Source organism: Dasypus novemcinctus, chromosome 12 (assembly GCF_030445035.2).
Source record: "Dasypus novemcinctus isolate mDasNov1 chromosome 12, mDasNov1.1.hap2, whole genome shotgun sequence".
In the NCBI taxonomy this organism is placed as follows: Eukaryota; Metazoa; Chordata; class Mammalia; order Cingulata; family Dasypodidae; genus Dasypus; species Dasypus novemcinctus.
In genome coordinates this window covers 100345681-100367106 of record NC_080684.1, presented here as the reverse complement: position 1 = coordinate 100367106, position 21426 = coordinate 100345681, and the positions used below count along the sequence as shown (strand labels likewise).

Here is a 21426-nt window from a genome sequence, read left to right as displayed (position 1 = left end):
GAATGGATAAACAAAATTTGATATACCCATACTGTGGAATATTATTCTGTTATAAAAAGGAATGTTGTGATACATACTAAACATGGATGAAGCTTGAAAACATCATGTTGAGTGAAATAAACCAGACGCAAAAGACACATGTATGATTTCACTTACATGAAACACCTAGAATAAGCGAATTCATAAAGACAAAGTAGATAGCAGGTTATCAGGGATGGGGACGGGGAAGTCTGGGGAGTTAACTGCTTAATGAGTACAGAGTTCATATTTGGGGTGATGCAAAGGTTTTGGTAAGGGATGGAGGTGTTGGTAGCACAACATTGTGAACATAATTAATGTCACTGAAATGTATGCTTGAAAATGGTTAAAATGGGAAATTTTATATTGTGCATATGTTACCACAATAAAATTAAAAAAAAAAAAAATCACCACCCCCTCCAATAAAAAAGCTTCCCAGATTATTTTATTGTGAAGCAAGGGTTACAAATAAGTGGAATGAGGGAAAGAGTAAAAAGATAGGGACAAAGAAGATACGGTTGCAATCCTGGCTTCTATTTGCTAGTATTTTAATGAGGATTTTTGTGTCTATATTCATAAATGATGGGATGTTGGTCTGTAGTTTTCCTATGATGTCTTTGCCTTTAGTATTAGAGCCGTACTATCCTCACAGAATGAGTTTCCCAATGTTCCCTCCTCTGTTTTCTGGAAGAGTTTGTGAAGGATTGAAACAAATTTTTCTCCTTAATGTTTGGTAAAATTCACCAATGAAATCATTTGGGTATGGGATTTTCTCTATGGGTAGAGTTTAAATTCTAATTCAACCTCTCTATTTGTTATTGACCTAACCAGATTTTCCATTTCTTCTTCAGTCACTTTTGGTAATTTGTGCCTTTATAGGAATTTGTCCATTTCATCTAAGATATTTATCTATTTTTCTGTTGTTGCTTGTGCTTATGGTATAGAGTCTAAGAGTCCATTGCTCTAATGCAAGGTTAGAATATATTTTATTCATAATATTCTCTTATAATCCTTTGTAATTTCTATGGAGTTGGTGGTAATGTCTCTTCTTACATTTCTGATTCTTGTGATCTGTGTTTTATCTTTTTCTTGGTCAGTCTGACTAAATGTTTATCAGTTTTCTTGATTTTTTTTTTTAAGATTTATTTATTTATTTACTCCCCCTTCCCCCCGCCCCGGTTGTCTGTTTTCTGTGTCTCTTTGCTGTGTCTTCTTTGTCTGCTTCTGTTGTTGTCAGCGGCACGGAAATCTGTTTCTTTTTGTTGCGTCATCTTGTGTCAGCTCTCCATGTGGGCGGTGCCATTCTTAGGCAGGCTGCACTTCCTTTGGCGTTGGGCAGCTCTCCTTATGGGGTGCACTCCTTGCACGTGGGGCTCCCCTAAGCGGGGGACACCCCTGCGTGGCAGGGCACTCCTTGTGCGCATCAGCACTGCCCATGGGCCAGCTCCACACAGGTCAAGGAGGCCCGGGGTTTGAACCTTGGACCTCCCATGTGGTGGACAGATGCCCTAACCACTGGGCCAAGTCCTCTTCCCAGTTTTCTTGATATTTTCAATGAAAAAACATTTGGTTCCATTGGGGTTTTTTTTCTTCTCTTTTTTAGATCATTGCTTTTCATGTTAGTCATTGATATTCCCTTTCTTCTACTTACCTGGAGTTTAGTTTGCTCTTATTTTTCTAGCTTCTTAAGGTGAGGGCATAGAGTATTGATTTGAGATCTTTCTTTTTTTCTAATATAAGCATTTAAATCTATGAACTTCCACCTAACCACCGTTTGAGCTACATGCCATAAATTTTGATATATTGTTCATTTCAAAATACTTTCTAATTTACCTTATTTTTTCTTTGGCCCATTGATTATTTAAGAGTGTATTTTCTAAGTTCTAACATTTGTCCTCACACATAAGCCAACTAATTTTTGACAAGGGTGTCAGGTCAACTCAAGGGAAAGAATAGTATCTTCAACAAGTAGTGCTGGAAAACTGGATGCAAAAGAATGAAGGTGGACTCCTACCTCACACCATTTACAAAAGTTAACTCATAATGGACCAAAGCCCTAAATATAAGAGCTATTACTTTAAAACTGGTAAAAGAAAACATAGAGGGATGGCTTTAGGACATTGTGTTAGGCAATGGATTCTTAGACTTTACATCAAAAGTATGCGCAAAAAAAGAAAACATAGATAAATTTGACTTTATCAAAATTTAAAACTTTTATACATAAAAGGACTTTATCAAGAAAATGAAAAGACATCCACAGAATGGGAAAAAAATAGTTGGAAACCCTATATCTGATAGACGTTTAAGATCCAGAATATATAAAGAATGTCTACAACTCAACAACAAAAGGACAAACAACCCAATTTAAAAATGGGCAAAGTATCTGACATGACATTTTTCCCAAAAAGATATACAAATGACCAATAAACATATGAAAAGATGCTTAGCATCATTATTCATTAGGGAAATACAAGTCAAAGCCACAATGAGATAATACTTCACATCCACTAGAATGGCCATTCTTAGAAAACAGAAAATAAAAGTTAAAAAAAAAAAAACACAAAAAACAAAAAAACTACCATAGACCTATACAACACAGAGTGAACCCTAATGTGAGCTATGGACTACGGTTAATAATATATAATTATAACAATATTGGTTCATGAATTATTAATGTTATAATGTAATTAATATTATTAACAAAGTTAACCACACTAATGCAAAATGTTAATAATAGGGAAAACTGTGAAGCCGCTGAACATCTCCCTCTTCTGCTTTGGGCTGATTATCCAGCAGATATTTGACAACATCTATAACCCTTAATACTTGACATCACAGAGGAAATTCTGTACTTCTACTTCCTGGAGAGCATCTGCAATGTTTCCAGCATATGTCTGCAGATTGGTTACCCAAGTATTGCATCAGTACCCCATTCTATCATCAGTGGGTACAAGCATGTCCTGGCTTTTTCTATAAGACTGATCACATCTTCCCACTTGCTCAAAAAGGTCAAGGCCTTCTTGGCTGATCGCTCTGCCTTGTGGCTGTTGCTCCTGCAGCTCCAGCCAGGGTTGAAGCAAAGGGAGAGTGACAGAAGTTGGGTGGGGATCTGGGATTTTGTCTCTAAGTCACCAAAAAACAACCACCTCAGCCAGTTTTATTGTGAAACAAGTAAATAAAGGCTTTCTTCTTGTAAAACAACAAAAAACATCATACACTTTAGTTTAAAAACAACAACATAGGTATCCTCTAGTATTACTTAATGTATGTTAGGAATGCCAAAATGATATTATTTTCTAGTATTTTGGGGCCTATAATATTTTAGTGTGAGAATCACTTTTAATTCTCATGAAAATGGGTTCTTTCAAACTTGACTCCAACTTAGACAAGCGTTTCAATTGACTATTTCTGGATAGCAATTTCCTCTTCCAAAGTATGAGAGAGCCTACATAGCTTGGAGCCAAATATCTTCGTGGGGAAAGAGGAAAGATTTTTAAAAGACTTGTTTGCCTTTTGGTCTTGTCAAGCATATAAACCTCATTGATTTTCTAACATAGCACTTTTCTTTTTGACTAGGATATAATTTCTAGTCAAGGAGTATTTCCCTTGTCAGTAATTGTGTTTTAGAGCCTTTTCTATGAATTTCTAATTATTCTAAAAACCTGTGGCCAAATTCATTGTTATTGGATTAGTCTTGATTTAAAGTTACATATCCAAATTTAAAGAAGAAATACTTGTCAGCCTTCTTGAATTAGGAGTGAGTTAATAGAATATTCCTGTAGTCTGAGAATCTTCCTTGAGAGGATTTACTGAACAGAAGGGAATTATGCAGAAGTAGGGTTTTGCTCTTTCACTGTACTGTCATCCCCGAGCTAACTCCCTTCCTATTCTTTTCTACTTCCCTGATATCGTATATTTTATCTCCCTATTCTAGAAGCCTTGGTGGGATCAGTGAATGGATAAGGTAGGAACAGCCTGCTTGTACTTTCCCCTTTCCTAGCGAGCACTGAGGGCCACCAGATATTTGAGCCACAGAGCTGGGTTTGAAAATACCTTACTACTACTACTGTTTCCTTAATTTTATTTTTAATTTTTCCCTATTTTAGTCCTGATTGACCCAGTTGGTTGATGTGTCCTCTTCTTAGGTATTACTCCTTGAATGTCATCAACATGCTTTCATGGTCTTACAGAGCATATATATTAAGCTTACTGCTGGCTTTGATTTCCCAAGCAGCCAATTGTTCAAATTGATTCCCTTTGTTTACAGCAAGTGGAAAACTTATTTCCATGGAGAGTGGAGAACCTGAGGTTCCCTGTTTTATGGGTCATTTTCTTTTTTCTTTATTCAGTTCTGGCAGGCAACTCATTTGATGTACCATCCATCAACTTTAAAGACATCTATATACAGACTGCTTGCACAGACCCATTTAGAGGCAGATCTGTTAAAATTTATGGAATTCAATTGCTTTGAAGGTATAAAAACCATGCTTGGGCACAAATAGGTATTTCTGTTTAGTTTTTCTTGTCTTGGAGAGTGGGGATAACCTAATTATGATATATAGTGAAATAGAGATTATTCCAGATTCCTGTTCTCTTGGATCTCACTGATCTAAGACTGAAAATAATCATTTGAACTGATTTTAGATATTTCATGATGAGGATGGATGTGCATTAAATTTATGGTCTCCGAAGTATGCTCTTGAAGTGGGTACCTTCTACAATGAATGCAGAATATTGGGCTCTTTTGGTGTTTATTGAAAATGAAGTATAGTTTATATTGTAGTTTACACTCTCCCCCAGTCCATTCAGTGGGTTATGGCAGGATATATAATGTCCTGCATCTGTCCCTGCAATATCATTCAGGACAACTCCCAAGTCCTGACAGTGCCCCCATATCACACCTCTTCTTCCTTCTCCCTGCCCTCAACAACTCCCGTTGCCACTGTCTCCATGTCAAAGATATAATTTCTTCCATTGCTAGAGTCACAATAGTTCTATAGTAGTAGAATACCAGTAAGTCCACTCTAATCCATGTTTTATTCCTCCATCCTATGGACCCTGGGAAGGAGATGTCCACTCCACCTCTAAATCGAGAGGGGGCTTAGATCACACATGACTGATGGATGCGATTCTCCTGTTTGCAGGTGTTGACTATCTATTCTTCAAATGCAATGAATGTGCCACACTGATGAATGAGGTTGTTGACATGGGAGGATTGGGGGTGGGGTGGGGAGTGGGATATATGGGAACCTTTTATATTTTTTAATGTAACATTTTGTGTGATCTCTGTATCTTTAAAAAAAACAAGGCAATAAAAATAAAATTTTAAAAGTGAATTATTAAATAATTCTAATGGTTCTAATGATCTAGAGATTAATGATTATTAACTTACTTTAAGAAGAATAATCCCTATGGTCTGGAAATATAAAGACATTTTATTTAGAATACTTAAAATTAAGTGGAATTAAGATAGACCAAAAAAAGGGCCAATTCATATAAACAACCATTTCTTCATAGTTAGAAGTCTTAAAAGAAGGATCACTATCTATGTATATGTATATACACACGTGTATAACAACACACCCACTCACACAGAGCCAAGTAGATAAATTACAAAATAAAATGAAGTATAGATTGACTGCTGTAATTCTGAGTATATGGCTTCAGTCTATTTTTCCCTCCTTATAAACATTATTGCAGGTAGCAGGAGAGGATCATGCAATGTATAAAATAATACATACCTGCAATCAGGTTATCAAATTGTATCAATTCCCTAGATAATACTGGTAACAGGGTAAATTTTATTATTTAAATGGGGGACTTGGTCCAGTAAGCGTAGAGTTAATAACAGCTGGGATGGACAACTTGGTATTTGCAGATAATTGAACTTTCACTTCATTTTAAAGATGGAAAAGATTTACTAGATAAATCCTCCCCTTTGAACAGGACTATAAAAAGAAGCAGAATAGACCTTTATTGTGGTTTCCATAAACTATTTTAATCAGATATTTATTAAAGAATGAATGTTAGCTTTCATAGATTTAAATTTTTACTTTATGAAACAAGGAGTTTTACAATCAAGAAGTTTGCATAATTATCCCTTATGACCTTATATGTAAATGATTGTGCTTAGGAGGGCTGCCGATTGATATTTCAAAATTATTCTTGGATAATAACCATTGCTTTCATTAATTACTGTTTCTTTGACATGCTTAGAAGTATTGAATTATATGAAGTATCCTATTCTCTGAAATAGAATTAGTTTGTTATATTTAATCATTTTCTAATAGCTCATCTTACACTCAGCCTTAGAAACAGTGTAAAAGATGACAGATATTTTCTTTTTCTCCCACTTACACTTTATCCTTCTCTTGTGTTCCTAAAAAAAGGCATATTGCACAGTATTCAGTGCCTATACTTTATAGAGTCACAGAGACCTGTATATGAATCCTAGCCTTAGAACTTTTGAGATGTGTGACCTAAAGTAAATGATTCTGAACCTCAATTTTCTCATCTGTAAAATGGAGATTATAATTGTATGCTCTTTAGAGAGATTTTCTGTTTTTATTTTTAGATTTTAAATAAGTTACAAGCGTGCCAATCACTTGACCCAGGGCCTGATGCAAATTATTGCTGCTGATCTGTTGTTACAATTTATTTTGAAATCAAGTTCATAGATTAATTTCAGTTTTATTTCACTGAAGTTTTTCACCTGGGCTCCTTTGACCCTCGTCTGAACCATCCCTTTACTCAGCCCCTTGTAGATCTCACCAAAGAATGAACCCAGATGATCACTGTCCATGCCTTTACTCACTGGGCCTCTGGAAGTCCCTGGAACAATAGAGAATAAGGAGCCCGGGTTCCTGAATCAGAATGCTGGGGTTCAAAGCCTTACTCCTCCTCTTATTATTGGGAAAACTTTAGGAAATTACTTAATTCCTTTAGGCCTAACTTCCTCTATCTGTAAAATGGGATTAATAATACCTTTTTCTCCAATGGGGTATTTTGGAGATTAAGTAAATTAAAACATGGAAGATCTTAGAACAGAGTCTGACAGATTACATGATCATAATTTTGAAATCCAGGTGAATTCAAGGAACAGTCATTAAATGCCCACTCTGTACTAAAAGCTGTGGGGGACATACATCAATATGATCTATTCCTTGCTCTCTAACAGTTAATAACCTGGTAGGAGAAATAAGATATATTCAGAAATAACTATTACACAGGAGAAAACATTACTCTCCTTTTTATAACACACGAAAGGTAGTTCACTGGAGGGATAGAGTAATTCCAAATGCTGTAGAGCAAGTTGGGAAGGTCAGCTGAAGAGAGTAGGCTTTTTCAGGTGAAGTGAATACACAAGAAAAGGCCCAGAGGTGGGGAGGCATGTGGTACTTGAGGAAGATTAACTGGACAGTCTTGATTAGGATGAATTTCATAGCGCTGGGAACGATCGTGGTACCATTAAAGAAATAAGAAGGATGGGAAATGGATTCAGTTTTAAGAGAAAAAGGAGTTCTATTTTGGACCTACTAAATTTGAGATGAAGGCCAGAACCTAGTTATGGTTCCATCATTCTTGGAGGCCTTCTTAAAATCTTCTATGTGTGGGAAGCAGATGTGGCTCAAGTGATTGGACTCCCATCTACCATATAGGAGATCCAGGGTTTGATTCCCAGGGCCTCCTGTTGAAGGCAAGCTGGCCCACATGGCAAGCCGACCCGAGCAGAGAGCTGGCCTGCACAGAGAGCTGGCACAGCAAGATGATGTAACAAAAAGAGACACAGAGGAGAAACAATGAGACACAGCAGACCAGGAGCTGAGGTGGCACAAGAGATTGAGTGCCCCTCTCCTACTCTGGAAGGTCCTAGGATCAGTTCCAGGTGCTGCCTAAAGAGAAGACAAGGAGACACCGAACAACGCACAGCAAATGGACACAGAGAGCAGACAGTGAGCTCAAAACAGTGAGGGGCAGGGGGAGATAAATAAATAAACAAATCATTTTAAAAAACAACAACTGCTATGTGGATAGAACAGGCTAGCATTAGGATAGTGTGATTCCCAGTAGATGCAGGTGCCTCTCAGCTGTGGTTAGCAAGGCCCCTACACTTGAAGTCTTTAATGCATGGGGACTTTCCTGGGCTGTCGTTGGAGCCTCCTAAACCTCCTTCTTTGAACTTTTTTCTCTCTTAGCCTCTGAATTCAGGCCATGCCATTGTCATCCTGCATGATAACTAGTTGTGACACCCTTTAGGTTTCCTTGGCATTTGAAATAGAGATAATTAATTTTTTAATTAAAAAAAAAAATCCCTGTTAAGTTGTTTCATTAAGCCATGCTGCCTGAGTGGAAATAGGAGAAACACTCTTCACCCTCCCTTTGTCCGGATGTGCTTTGACTCACATAGCTTGGTTGTTGTACCTCAACAGAAAATGGCTCTAAGTGAAGGAGTAAGAAGAAGAAAAGAGGTATATTAATGATCTTTACTGATCTTTACTGACCTAGAAGTGCATTGTTTTGTGAAAACAGGTATAATTTTTAGATAGGACAGAAAAGATTTTACAAATAACCAGTGCTTCCTGATCTGTGTGAATAGCTGTATCATTCACTATACTTAATGTAGCAAACATTCGCTACCAGGAAGGAAGTGTAGGGTATATAGAAAGCCTTTTCTCCTAGATCGTGGTTCACATTATGATTTTCTTTGAATTAAAAATTTGTGTTTTTTAAGTCTGAGGGAGAGGACACAGTGTTGTAGGAGGTTTTTAGCAAGAGGCAAGACTTTGGTACTTTGTGGATTGTTATCGCCCTGCAAGACCCTTCGCAACTTCCTCTTGCCGCCCACAGCAGAATACGGAAACCCTGCTGTATCAGGCCACTTCTGCAATTGCAGACAGTCATAGCTAAAGGGGACCCTTCTCTCACACTACACTGTTCTTTTGGGGGGCTTTCTTTAGCATTTGAACATGTGTCTTTTGGGGTGGGATTCCCAGCTTACCTTTCATCTCTCCTCTCTCTTTGCTGCCCTGCAGTGCTGCAGTTGAAGCTCCAGCAGCGCCGGACTCGGGAAGAACTGGTGAGCCAAGGGATCATGCCACGTAAGTGACACTCTCCCAGCATTTTACAGAGTTGCTTTTTTAAATATCATTGTGTGTGCCAGTATGCTACAGGAAATATCTAACATAAAATGAAGACAGATTTTATTTTCTACTTTTCTTTCTTGTGCTTTTCTAAGTTCAAGGACTCTGAATCACTAAATAATTAAGGTAACTGCCCTAATTGATCAAATTCAATAAAACAATTAGCTTTAAAGGTGCCATTGAATCATCCTTAGTTTTTGATTTGCACTTTTAGAAAGATTTCCATGCCCTATTACACTTCCCTTTATAGGAGGGGCAGATGTTGAAGTGCAGTTTTGTGAGGAAGAGCCTACTTCTTGCATATGCTTTGCCTTAATGTTCATGTTCTTGGTCAGCTCAATCACAGTTTTATCATAGGGTCACATCCTCAGACACCCTAAGGCTGGCACATGTTTAAGGTTGTTTGAGTAGAGTCATTGATGGGGTTATCCTAGAGCTGGGCTCAGTATATGAAGAACTCCATCACTTAGGGAGAATGAAATCAGACCTTGAAATCTTTTGAAAGTAAAGAAATTTTTGCTTTTAATGCCAATAGCATTTAAACTAAGCAGAAGTAGAGTAAGCAAGATTTTGCTCTCTTTGACATTTATTTAGTGTTCAGCAGAGAGCATAAACTTTCCCTTGTCTTTGGTTTCCGTTTGTTGCCATCACTTGGATACACCCTAATAAACGCAAAGAAGTATGTCACCCAACAACTCTCTGGCTTCACAGGAGAAGTAATACTCCTTACCTTCGCTCATGCCTGCTAACCTATTGCCACCATACTTTCCTAACTCTCATATACTCATTCATTCAACATATTCGAGTGCCTAATATATGCCAGTTGCTATGGCAAGATAATTTCAGTTCCTAATCTTAGAAGGTTTATATTCTAGAAGGGAAAAGGATAATAAATAAGGAAACAAGCAAGATAATTTCAAAGCATAGTAAGTACTATGAAGTAAATTAACTGGTTGGTTTGTTAACAAGTAATAGGAATAAGATGGGAGTCATTTTGGATAAGATGGCAAGATAAGCCTTTCTGAGGAAGGAAGTATTTGAGCTGAGGTCTAAAGGAAGGTCAGAAGTCAGGAGGAGAATCCAGTGCAGGAGAAGAAAACATACCCAATATCCATAACATGTTACATTCAATCCAGTTGGAATAAAGAAAATAATGGGGGAAAAAAGTAGGGCCTGAGTGTACGCAAGAGCGTGGTATGATTCAAAAAGGGTCAAGAAGTCAGTGTGGCTGGGGCATGGGATTGAGGGGAGAGGGGCAATTAAGATTGGCAGGGCAGGCAGGAGCCAGAATGAGCACCTTATCAACCACATGTAAGGAGGTGGGTTTTATTTTGGGTATAATGGGAAGCTATTGAAGGCTTTTAAGCAAGTGAGGATGGGATTGGACTTACAGTGTATAGGTCCATTTCTAAGAGTTAGAACCTTAAAAACAAAGAATAGGAGCCTGAGGTCTGTCTTGGCCATGAGCATCATGCTTGGAGCGTAAATCTCCAGTTCATCATTTTGTTTACTGCTATTCATTACCAAATCATTTACCCACACTATACTGTCTTCCTCTGTGGCCTTTCAGTGAGGGACCTGTCCCCATCCACCCACCCTCACCACCGCCCCACCCCTAAATTATCAGATAGAGAAGATGGCTGTGCAGTATCAGTAATGTAATCAGGCAGAGCAGTGCTGTGCTTTAGAGAGGACTTTCCATATCTGCCAATCTACAAACCTCTTTAGAGGAACAAGTTACCCAGTGTCTCATCTACTTGTCCCTTTCATCAAGGATATCAGATACTTAGCATCTGCTTCGTGCCCAAAATAGTCCTAAATGCTATTGAGAGAGAGCCGATGCCCTCAAGACAGAGTTTATTTGAGTAGCCAAAAATGACCACACACAAAATAAATAGCAATTAATGTGAATCAGTGGGATGCTGAATCTAATTACAGTACAGATCCTGGGAGCATACTACTACTCATCAGGATCTGGAATATGTTTAGGGTCAAAAGCCTTGCAGAGGGGAATGCCCTGCTTTCTTCTCCCTGTATTTCATTTAATACCAGGATTACTGTAGATCACCATTTAAGAGGATTTATTGATTACAGTCTCCTTTGCACTTCTTGTAGTTTTCCCTATTAAGATAAATGATGCTTAAATTATTGCAGTTATCTACTTATATGTTTGTCTCTCCAACTAGACCATGGGCTCCTCGAGAACGTATCTTATTTATATTTCTGTTCCTGGCATTGAATGAATGAAGACTGCCAGTTGTGGTACATGAGTGTGTGTGAGTATGTGTATGTGTTTGCCTGTGAGAGAGAGAAAGAGAGAGAGAGACAGGTAGACAGACAGTCGTTGCAAACCTGTTGGAGTTCTGGGAATGGAATTTGAGTAAAGTTCCTGTTCTGTCAGGAGCCCAGGTTTTAAATTGTCCTGAATATCTAATTTTAAACTTTTGAGGGGTTCTCTGTATCTATGAAATGAGAATAATTGACCTTCCCATGGGAATATAGTGATCTGCTTCTATGGGAATACTGCATCTTCCCACCTCCCAAGAACCACCTTCAACTATGGACACAATCTTGTTTTTAAACCTTTTTAGTGAGGAAACCACATAGTAAAACTCTGAGATTATGAAAGAGGATGTTGAGATTTAGGAATAGTTTCAGGTATGAAATTCCCCTGCTTATTTTCATATGTGGGCATACATGGATAAAATCCTGTGTTCCCCAAGATGAGGCTCATTTTCTCTTTACTACTATGTGAGTAATCCTGTTTTCTTACCATTCCCCTGCGTCCTTTAACTCCTACTGTAATCTCCAACATCTTCTGCCTTCTTGACATCCCATTTTATCCTACCATCTTCTCCCAACCCCACTCTTTGTCCTTTACTTCATGTCTTTTGGAGAAAATAGGAGCATTGCTGGGTGAATCATAAATGGTCACCAAATTGTTGTTTATTAGAGATTTGGAGACCAAAAAATAAGGAACACCTGGTTTGAAGTGCCCACTTATTGGCCTGAGGAGTTTCTGAAAAGAACTCTTATATTTAACTTTAGTGTACAACTTAGGAGGTAGAGCCTCTTCAAGCTCAGGGGAAGGAGCAATCTAGTCATGGCTATATTCTTTCTCACCATTTTGTGCGTAGAGCTTTTATCAAATTCTTCTCGTCCCAACCTTTTTTCTTCTTTCTTTCTGGATTTGGGGAAAAAAAAGTCCATCCACCACATTTCCCAGAACATTTACACACAGTTCCTAGGTAGGCACCAACTTTCAGTTCAGGTATCATATCTGTAGGACACAATGTGCTTCAGTGGCTCCCTGTCTTCATGTTTCTATTTTTCATTCCAAACTGGGGTATGGTCTTTCCATAATGTTTAGGAGATTAAGGCATCCTTGATTCCTATATACCTCTTTCTCTGTTCTTGATATGCTGTATCCACAGCATCTGAACTATGGGTTATAGAAGTTGGTTTCTGATATGCTATTAAACAGGATTATTTCCCAGCATTCTTTCTTTTCATCATCTAAACATTTGTCTCAAATTTAACACCACTTAAACCCTACCAAGAACAGAGTGCCAAATAGCAAAGTTACATATTCTAGGCTCTGCACTTTATGTAATGATGTCTGAATCTCTGCATAGATCTTGAGGAAGTTAAAGTGAGAAAGAGAAGAAGACACAGATAGGGAGCTGGTCTTCAATCCAAAGATATTAAGGAATGCTGCTGTATCCAGGATGAAGATTCACAGAAGAGATGGGTCATTTGTGGTACACTTTGTTCTCCAACAAAGCTTTCCCTGCAGCCTTTCTCTGTGACATTTAAAGGTGTACAAGGTCGCAAAGTTAAGGTAAAAATCACAAAAAATGTTCTGGCAATAAGATTTGTGGCAGAGGAATGACTTTTAAAGAATCCATGGAATTCTTCCTTATCCAGACAAATGAGAAAAAAGTCCCTTGTAAAATTTCTGGATGTGAGAGAAGAACCTTGTTAGTCTTCTCCTTCTCAGCCTTTTGTTAGTCTGTTGAGAATCCTTGAGATAAAGCATGCATCTAATCCTATAGTTAACCCTCAATTCATTATTTCCTCATCTGCAGCAGTAGAAAATGCTTAGTACCTTGGCAAACAGGTTATGAAATTATTATTGTACTACACATTATCTAAGGATCTTGCTCTGTTTTATCGAATGAGCTTGTTTTTCATTTTAAGTAGTGTTTCTGTGCACCCAGCCAGTGTCATTGGATTGTTAGGAGAACACAGGTGTATGAGGGCAGCACAACTCAGAGACAGCCACTTAATGCTGATCCGAGAGGTCTCTCAGACTACCTGGCCCTTGAAAGTTGCTTACACATGTTACTGAATGAAAACTGAATAAATCTGTCAGCTAGTTTTTATTGGTTCATGGTTATCTTACATTGAAACTGAAAAGAATAGCTGTAGCTAATGGGTTCCCACAGCTCTGTATTTTAAAAAACCTTGCCACATCTTGACTCCCAATCCCTTCATTTCTAGTTTGGTCCTCCCTTTGTCATTCTTCAACTCTTGATGTTAACTAAGTGGTCTATACAAAGAAAATGTGGTGCAGTTGTAGCAGTCATAGCTGATGTGAGTGGTCATTTTAATGGGCTCTGGTGTCAGCTGAAATCTCTTCATCTGACTATAGCAGTCTCTGCACCAAAAAGAAATTCTTAATTCTGAAAAAAGGTTATTCAGTGCCTGCAAGTTTCAGAATTTGTAATATGGTCCCTTTTCCTCTGAAGGTAAACTTCTTAATGATGTTTTGATTTGTAATTTAGGAATTATTACGTATGTTATTCTTCACCAAGTGTACAAACTGGGTCCCAAGATTCTATTTTTTAAATACATATGGACCAATTTCATTTTGGTAAAGCTCTTTTTTAAAGTAATTTTTAGTTTTTGGAACCCCTGAGATAATAAACCAACTTCATAAAGCCTCAGAGTTTCTTGTAATGAAAAGGGAATTATGATTTAAAATTGTTGCTATCAGGCCATCTTTATTAAATAGTCTTACGGCATGGGATCTTTTTACCCCAATTACCATGAATTCAAAAGTACTAGATTGGGGAATAGATGTAGTTCAAGTGGTTGAGTACCTGCTTCTCATGTCCAAAGTCCTGGATTCGATTTTCAGTACCTCTTTAAAAAAAAAATGCTAGATTCTAACCAGTGCTGTCCAATAGAACTTTTGAAATGTAGGCAGTAGTATTCTTACTTTACAGATAAAGAATAAATTCTTATACAGAGAATGAAAGGAACATTAACTTGGATATACCATCTTATGAATCTGAAAGCAGCTTTTAATTTATGTATCGAGTTCTGTCAGAACCAGTGTTTGGGCACAGGAACTATTTTTCAAGAAAATCCGTCTTAATTTTGCTTTCTTCTCTACTCATGGATTAAAAACAATTGTAGTCAATTTTTAGAATTAACCACCAGGCAACTTGGTACTCTGTGTTAATATCATTTCCCTTTTGGTCAGATATTAACTTGCCCTCTCCCTGATAGTGCATGTTTCTTTTTAACTTTTTTCTCTTAAAACAAAACAGGATTTTTTTTCTTTTTTTCCTTTGTACCTTGCCAAGATGGAGTTGTGCTTCTAGAACAGAAGAGGGTCTGCTTTGATGGTGAACTGCCTCCCCGCCCCCCCCTTTTCATTTTTACTTTTAAAGATTTAAGATGACAAATTGTAGGTTTCAAAGAAGTATCATTTATTTTGCTTTTACATGAAGTGTTACATTATCAAAGAATTTCACAGATTAGTGAGTTTGGGTGGGGTCAAGGATAAGGGGAGATCCTGGCTCTCTGGGCTTGGTCATGTCCTGTTTATTCCAGTTCTATTCAGAAGTTACTAGAGGCTCTGTGTGGTAGGCTCCAAACTGCTCCCCCTGTGAGCCAAAGAAGTATGGCCAAAATCAAACTACTAGTGCCCCTTTCCAGTCGGGCCTCTGAAGAGGCCTCCTCCTAAACTCTGCAGTTTGCCCACTCCTCCGGGCTGATGGTCAGTGACCTCTGGCTTGTTTCTTTCAGGTACTCACTCTCACAGTATGTTAGATACATAGATATCTTTGAGTGAAATAGCTAGTTAACTTTAAATTTTAAAAAAGGGCAGACAATTCTACCTAATGAGATTATGTATCCTCACCACAGGTGTGTGACTGTTTAACTATAGGGGAATCCCAAGTTTAAATGGCATTTGATAAGCACCGTGGTACAACATGTGTTCCAGGAATGGTGCTAACCAGATCCATGGATTTGAAGCTGAGAGTGTGTTAGAGATATGACCTCAGAAATCTCTTATCTTAGGAGAGGACCAGCTGAGCACATCACTCCCAAGCATTTTATATTGCATTTGTTGTAGATGTCAGTGGTCTTTATCTGTCTTCCTGATGTTGTAGAGTGTATTTCAACCTCAGTGGTCTGTGACTAGCATAATTTGCTAACAGAACCTCCTCCTTGGTCAGTTCTAACAAATCCTAAAATAGTACTCTGGAGAGAGTTGTGTGTTCATGTTCTGAGTGTACTTGTTGTTGAATCCTAAGAAAAATCCAACAGTGAACTCTGTTGAACAGACCATAAAAAGTAGTCTTTCGGACATGAGTTTTGGATACAATTTTGTATCTAAAAACTCTAGTAGTGGGATTATAGAACAATGCAGCCACCATGGAAAGAAGTATAGTAGGTGTTCAAAAAATTAAGAAGAATTACCATATGACCCAGCAATTCTTAAACCCAAAGGAATTGAAAACAGGGACTCAAATAGATAATTGTATAAGAATATTCATAGCAGCATTATTCACAATAGCCAAATGGTAGAAACAATATGTATCCATCTACTGATGGATGGATAAACAGTGGAATATTATTGAGCCATAAGAAGGAGTAAGTTCTGAGACATACTACTACATGGATGTACCTTGAAAACATTTTGCTGAGTGAAATAAGCAAGGCACTTAAGGACAAATACTGTATGATTTCACTTTTATGAAATATCTAGAAATAGCACATGTGTAGAGACAAAAGATAGATTAGAGATTACCAAAGCTGGGTGGAGGAGAAAAAATATGTTTTGTTTAAGTTTTAAGTACCTGGGATATCCAGGGCAAATTTTTCAAAATAATAAAATGACGTTGAATAGTTGTAAAGTCCCTTGTTGATGCTAATTTCACCCAATGAAATGATACAAATCTAAAGAATCACACACCCAAGAAAAGACCCAATAGACCTCTGATGATGGTGGTAATTTAAAATTCTGCAACCTGGCGGGATGTTATTTGCAGAAAGGCAGAGGTGGTTTCTAAACAAATGATTTGAGCATATTGATTATGGGGCTTCAAAAGAGACCACAGCTTTTTATTTTATTTTTTTATTTTGTACTTTACCAAGGAGTATATACTAGAATGAAAATGTTCAACATGAAGCCTTAGACTGAGCTGTAGAGTGAAAACCAAATATAAATATGGCTCCCATAGATGTTAAAGAGAAGTCTGAATTGCTTTTCAAGCCTAGTTCAAATTATTGACTTCCTAATTTTCTAATCTTTTGGAATTCACTGTGCCTATTGGCATTCGTGTTATATAAGATTGTGTGCTGAGCTCCTCTCCCAACACTGAGCCTCTTTCACCATCAGTGGATCAAGGGTGGGAGACTCTTGAGCAGGCTGTACTTCTAGGAAGAAAAGTATTTAGCATCCTGGAGTCTCCACTTTTTACATGCAGAATGTGAGTTGGATTTCCTGCTGTTTGGGTGGGGGTGACAGCCCAGGTGCCAAAACGGGGGTGGTAACAACCCTGAATAGCAAAACAGGATGTGTATAAAGAACGTTTTATGACTATTTGGATCCTTGCTTGCCCCAGAATGTAGTCTATTCCCCACACTCTACCTCCCAAGCTCTTTTGATTCAGATGAACATAGTCTTGTTCTCATCCTCACAGTCAGACCCTGGAGCTGATGAGACAACTCTCTGGTTCATGGTTTTGTTGCAAGATTTTTGTAGGCATTTTAGTGTAAACTAAAAACAGAAAGATAAAAAAATGCAAGTCAAGCCCAGTTAGCGCCCAACATTTGACTTTACATACCAGCTGTTGCCCTCAGGAGGAGGATGGGGCACACAAAAAGTTTAAAACAGTAACAATGCCTCAAGTTTAACATAGCTTCTAGCATGTGGCAAAGTACTTTTCACCTTATTTAATTCCAACAGTCACCCAGAGCAGAAGTTAGTATAATTGCCATTTTGTGGATGAGGATGCTAAGGCTCAGAGGGTCATGTGACTTGCCTAAGTCTCACTGCCAGTAAAGATCCAATCCAAGTCTTTTGGCTCCAAACCTCATGCTAATTCCTGAAGGTCACAGAAATTTTGTGATGATAGCCTACAGTGCTTTCACCAAAATTCAACTTAGAAAAAACTTGAAATTTGAAGATGGTGTCAGATCAGGACCCATTGCTGGTGAGGTGAGGTGAAAATTGGGGATGAGAATAACACTATCATTTTTTAGTCCTTCAGTAACATTGCTGCCAGTTGCTGCAGGAGCTGGATTAAGCTCTCCAGCTCTGCCTAGATATGATATCCTGAGAAAATTTACTTCCCCCATGCTAACCCTAACACACGAGTGACACTGCCAACCTATACTCTTTTATCTCTCAGTTTGTTACTGATTCCAGTGAATCTCTGTGCTCCTCACCTGCTGGGTGATACCAAGGACTACATTTCTGTAACTACCTTTCGTTGGACATGATTCCCAGCCCCAGATACAAACATCAGGAGTGTAGAAACTGTCCCAGCCAAATTAGGCCCTAGCCAGGGTGTAAGGAATTGGCAAAAACCCTAATTCTTTGCCTTCCAGAAATACATGCTCTGTAACTTGAAATAATAATCCTGAGAAGGACTCTGGAAATTAAAACAAAACAGTTCATGGGCACCCACACAGCCAGCAGAATTGAAAGTTTGAATTTAGCTGTTTGGGAAAATTTATCAAGTCCTTAATAGGTGTACTTTTTTTTTTTTTTTAAGATTTATTTATTTATGTATTTCCTCCCCCCCACACACCCCTGTTGTCTGTTCTCTGTGTCTATTTGCTGCGTCATCTTCTTTGTCTGCTTCTGTTGTTGTCAGTGGGAATCTGTGTTCTTTTTGTTGTGTCATCTTGTGTCAGCTTTCCTTGTGGGCGGCGCCATTCTTAGGCAGGCTGCACTTTTCTTTCGCGCTGGGCTGCTCTCCTTATGGGGCACACTCCTTGCGCGTGGGGCTCCCCTACCTGGGGGACACCCCTGCATGGCAGGGCACTCCTTGTGCACATCAGCACTGTGCATGGGCCAGCTCCACACGGATCAAGGAGGCCCGGGGTTTGAACCTCGGACCTCCCATGTGGTAGACGGACGCCCTAACCACTGGGCCAAGTCCGCTTCCCAATAGGTGTACTTTTTAATCACTTAGCCTCTGGTGGTGGAGAATGAACAAATGAAATCCTTACTTTGTTATTTGCAGTCTCACCTCTCTTCTGCCTTTTGAACTAGGGAAGCAGTAGTTTTCAAATTTTAGTGACTCCAGACTCACTTGATGAGCTTACAGATATTACAATTCTTGAGGCCCAGGAATTTGCATTACAGAGAACGTTTTGTACTCCAGGGAGATTCTATTGCAAATCGTCCTTGAACCATACTTGGAAAAACACTGGCCAAGGGCTGCTGGTATCATTGCCTTTTTCATTTTTAGTGATGACATAGAATATTGTTATTCTTTTCTCCCCTGGAGGTCTGAAGTAAAAGACAGCCTTGTCCACATGACAGGGTTTGCTGTCAAGAACTAATGACAAGGGAAGCAGACGTGGCTCAACTGATAGAGTGTCCATCTACCATAGGAGGGTCCAGGGTTCGTTCCCCAGGGCCTTCTGGCCTGTGTGTTAAGCTGGCCCGTGTGCAGTGCTGCTGTGCACAAGGAGTGCCATGCCATGCAGAGATGCCCCTGCATAGGGGTGCCCCACGAGCAAGGAGTGCACCCTGCAAGGAGAGCCACCGCATATGAAAAAAAGCACAGCCTGCCCAGGAGTGGCGCCGCACGCATGGAGAGCTGACGCAGCAAGATGACGCAACCAAAAAAAAAGAGACTTGGTTCCCAGTGCCGCCAGATAATGCAGACGGATGCAGGAAAACACACAGCAAATGGACACAGAGAGCAGACAATGGGGTAGGGGGGAGGGAAGGGGAGAGAAATAAATAAATCTTAAAAAAAAAAAAAAAAAAAAAAAAAAGGAACTAATGGCAAATTTCTAAGAGAGGTGCTGCATGTAAAATGATTGGATATAGACAGGTTATGACCCCTGTCTCCAATGGTGGAAAAAGCCTGACCTGCCTGCCTCTCTTGTGGCCTTTTACTATGTCAGTGGTCAGTTTGGGTAGAGTTAGTGAACTGCCTAGAGCTGCATGACAAACTTTTGTGCTAGGGCTAAGGGATGTGGCAAAGGCTTAGTTAACTTTGGATGGTGTTTGATTGTATAATGACTCCATTTCCTGCTATGGAGGCTCTTCAAGAGAGGGCTGGAGGAGAAAGGCTTAGGAGAATGTGTGCTCCCTTGACATTTGCTAAGGTTAGATCTAAAGTACTCCCTTCTGTCCCATTTCCAATATTAGAAAAATGACAAAGCAAGATTTTTTTCCAATGAAATAACCAGAAGAAGAAGGCAAAATGTGAAAGATCAGATTAAAATATTGTTGTTTGTTATTTTTTTGTAGCTGTCACATTTTGAGGGGGAAAAGAAAGATACTTGATCAGGGAACTGTCTACTCTTCCCCCCACTCTTGAGCATGCTTGAATATACATAAAGAAATCAGAATTTAGGAATCAGATGAACCAGAGTCTCTTCTAAGTTCTGCGTTTGATTGGGATGTATTCTCAAGCAAGTTATTTATTAACTGTAAAATATGGGAAATAATAGGTATGGATTCTTAACCCAGTTGCAAATAACAGGAGACAACAAGGAAATGGTTTGCAATGTATTCTCTTCTGAATCCTTTCTGTTGATGACAAGGTTGACCAGCACATTCCTACTTTATTTCGTTGCCCTGCATGGCTACCTTTCTCATTGTATCTCCTCCTGCTCTTGTCTTTGCTCACTTTTCTCTACCATACTGGCCTCCTTCATGTTCAGTCATTCAGACATGTTCTTGCTCAGGGCCTTTGCACTGGCCATTCTCCATACCCAAAAGGCTCTTTCCCAGACCGCTGCAGGGCTTACTTTCTACCTTCCTTCAGGTCTCTGCTCACAGGTCACCTTATTAGAAAGTCTTTCCCTGACTACTTCATGTAAAATGCCCCACCCCTAATCAATCACTATTGCCCATACCCTGCTTTATGTTTCTTTACAGCACATGCCACCTCCTATTACATTATACATATATTTGTTGCATGTGTGTCTTCTTCTACTTGAGGATAAGCTCCAGGAGAGCTTGGCTGTCCCATTGTGCCCTCCGTATTTTTTGAAGAATGAATGAGTAATAGAGTGGTAGCACATTTGTAATCTCCTAGGGGACATATACTTCTGACTCCATTTCCTTACCTCCTATTTACTCTTTTTTTTTTTTAAGGTTTATTTTATTTATCCCCGCCCCCCTCCCCCATCCTGCTATTTTTGCTGTCTGTGGTCTTCTCATTTCTTCTGCTCTAGGATTCACCAGGATTCAATCCTGGAGACCTCTGATGGGGAGAGAGGTTCCTTGTCGATTGTGCCACCTCAGTTCCTGGTTTCTGCTGCACTTTGCCTTGACTCTCCCCTTGTCTCTCTTTTGATGCATCATCATCTTGCTGTGTGACTCACTTGTGTGGGCACTGGCTCACCATGCGGGCATTCGCGTGGGCACTGACTTGCTGCTCAGGCATGCTTTCTTTTCTACTTTTTCACCAGGAGGCCCCAGGGATTGAACCCAGGTTCTCCCATATGGTAGGCGGAAGCTCTATCACTTGAGCTACATCTGCTTCCCTCCTATTTACTCCTTAACCTATTACAGTTAGTTTTCATCTCCACCAATCCATTGAAACAGCTCTGAGACCCCTGGTTATGTCCAAAGTATAAGAAATCCCCTGGAAACTTTGACAGCCCTATTTTGCCTGATCTCACCACAATTAACCTCTCTCTCTGCTCCCTTTTCCTTGCTACTTACTCCCAATTCCAGCTTTATGCAGTCCTCCTCCTGCCCCGCGACTCCTCAATTTCCTTCACTGGGCACTATCACGTTCTGGGGTTCTCTCAAGATTCATACTTGGAA

At 39.1% G+C, this 21426-nt stretch overlaps 1 protein-coding gene across 7 annotated transcripts in view; it reads left to right on the top strand.

Annotated features, from left to right (window-relative positions):
- The window catches only part of MRTFA (myocardin related transcription factor A), a 307327-nt gene that overhangs the window by 252818 nt on the left and 33083 nt on the right, over positions 1–21426 (top strand). For 6 of the 7 annotated variants that reach the window (XM_058309168.2, XM_058309167.2, XM_071218717.1 and 3 more), the window contains one exon: positions 9051–9116. In XM_058309168.2, the coding sequence (XP_058165151.1) occupies positions 9110–9116 (7 nt within the window). In that variant the 5' untranslated portion in view covers positions 9051–9109. Of the gene's footprint in view, positions 1–7913; positions 7971–9050; positions 9117–21426 lie in introns of those variants that run through there. The other variant, XM_058309166.2, reaches the window with a different exon arrangement.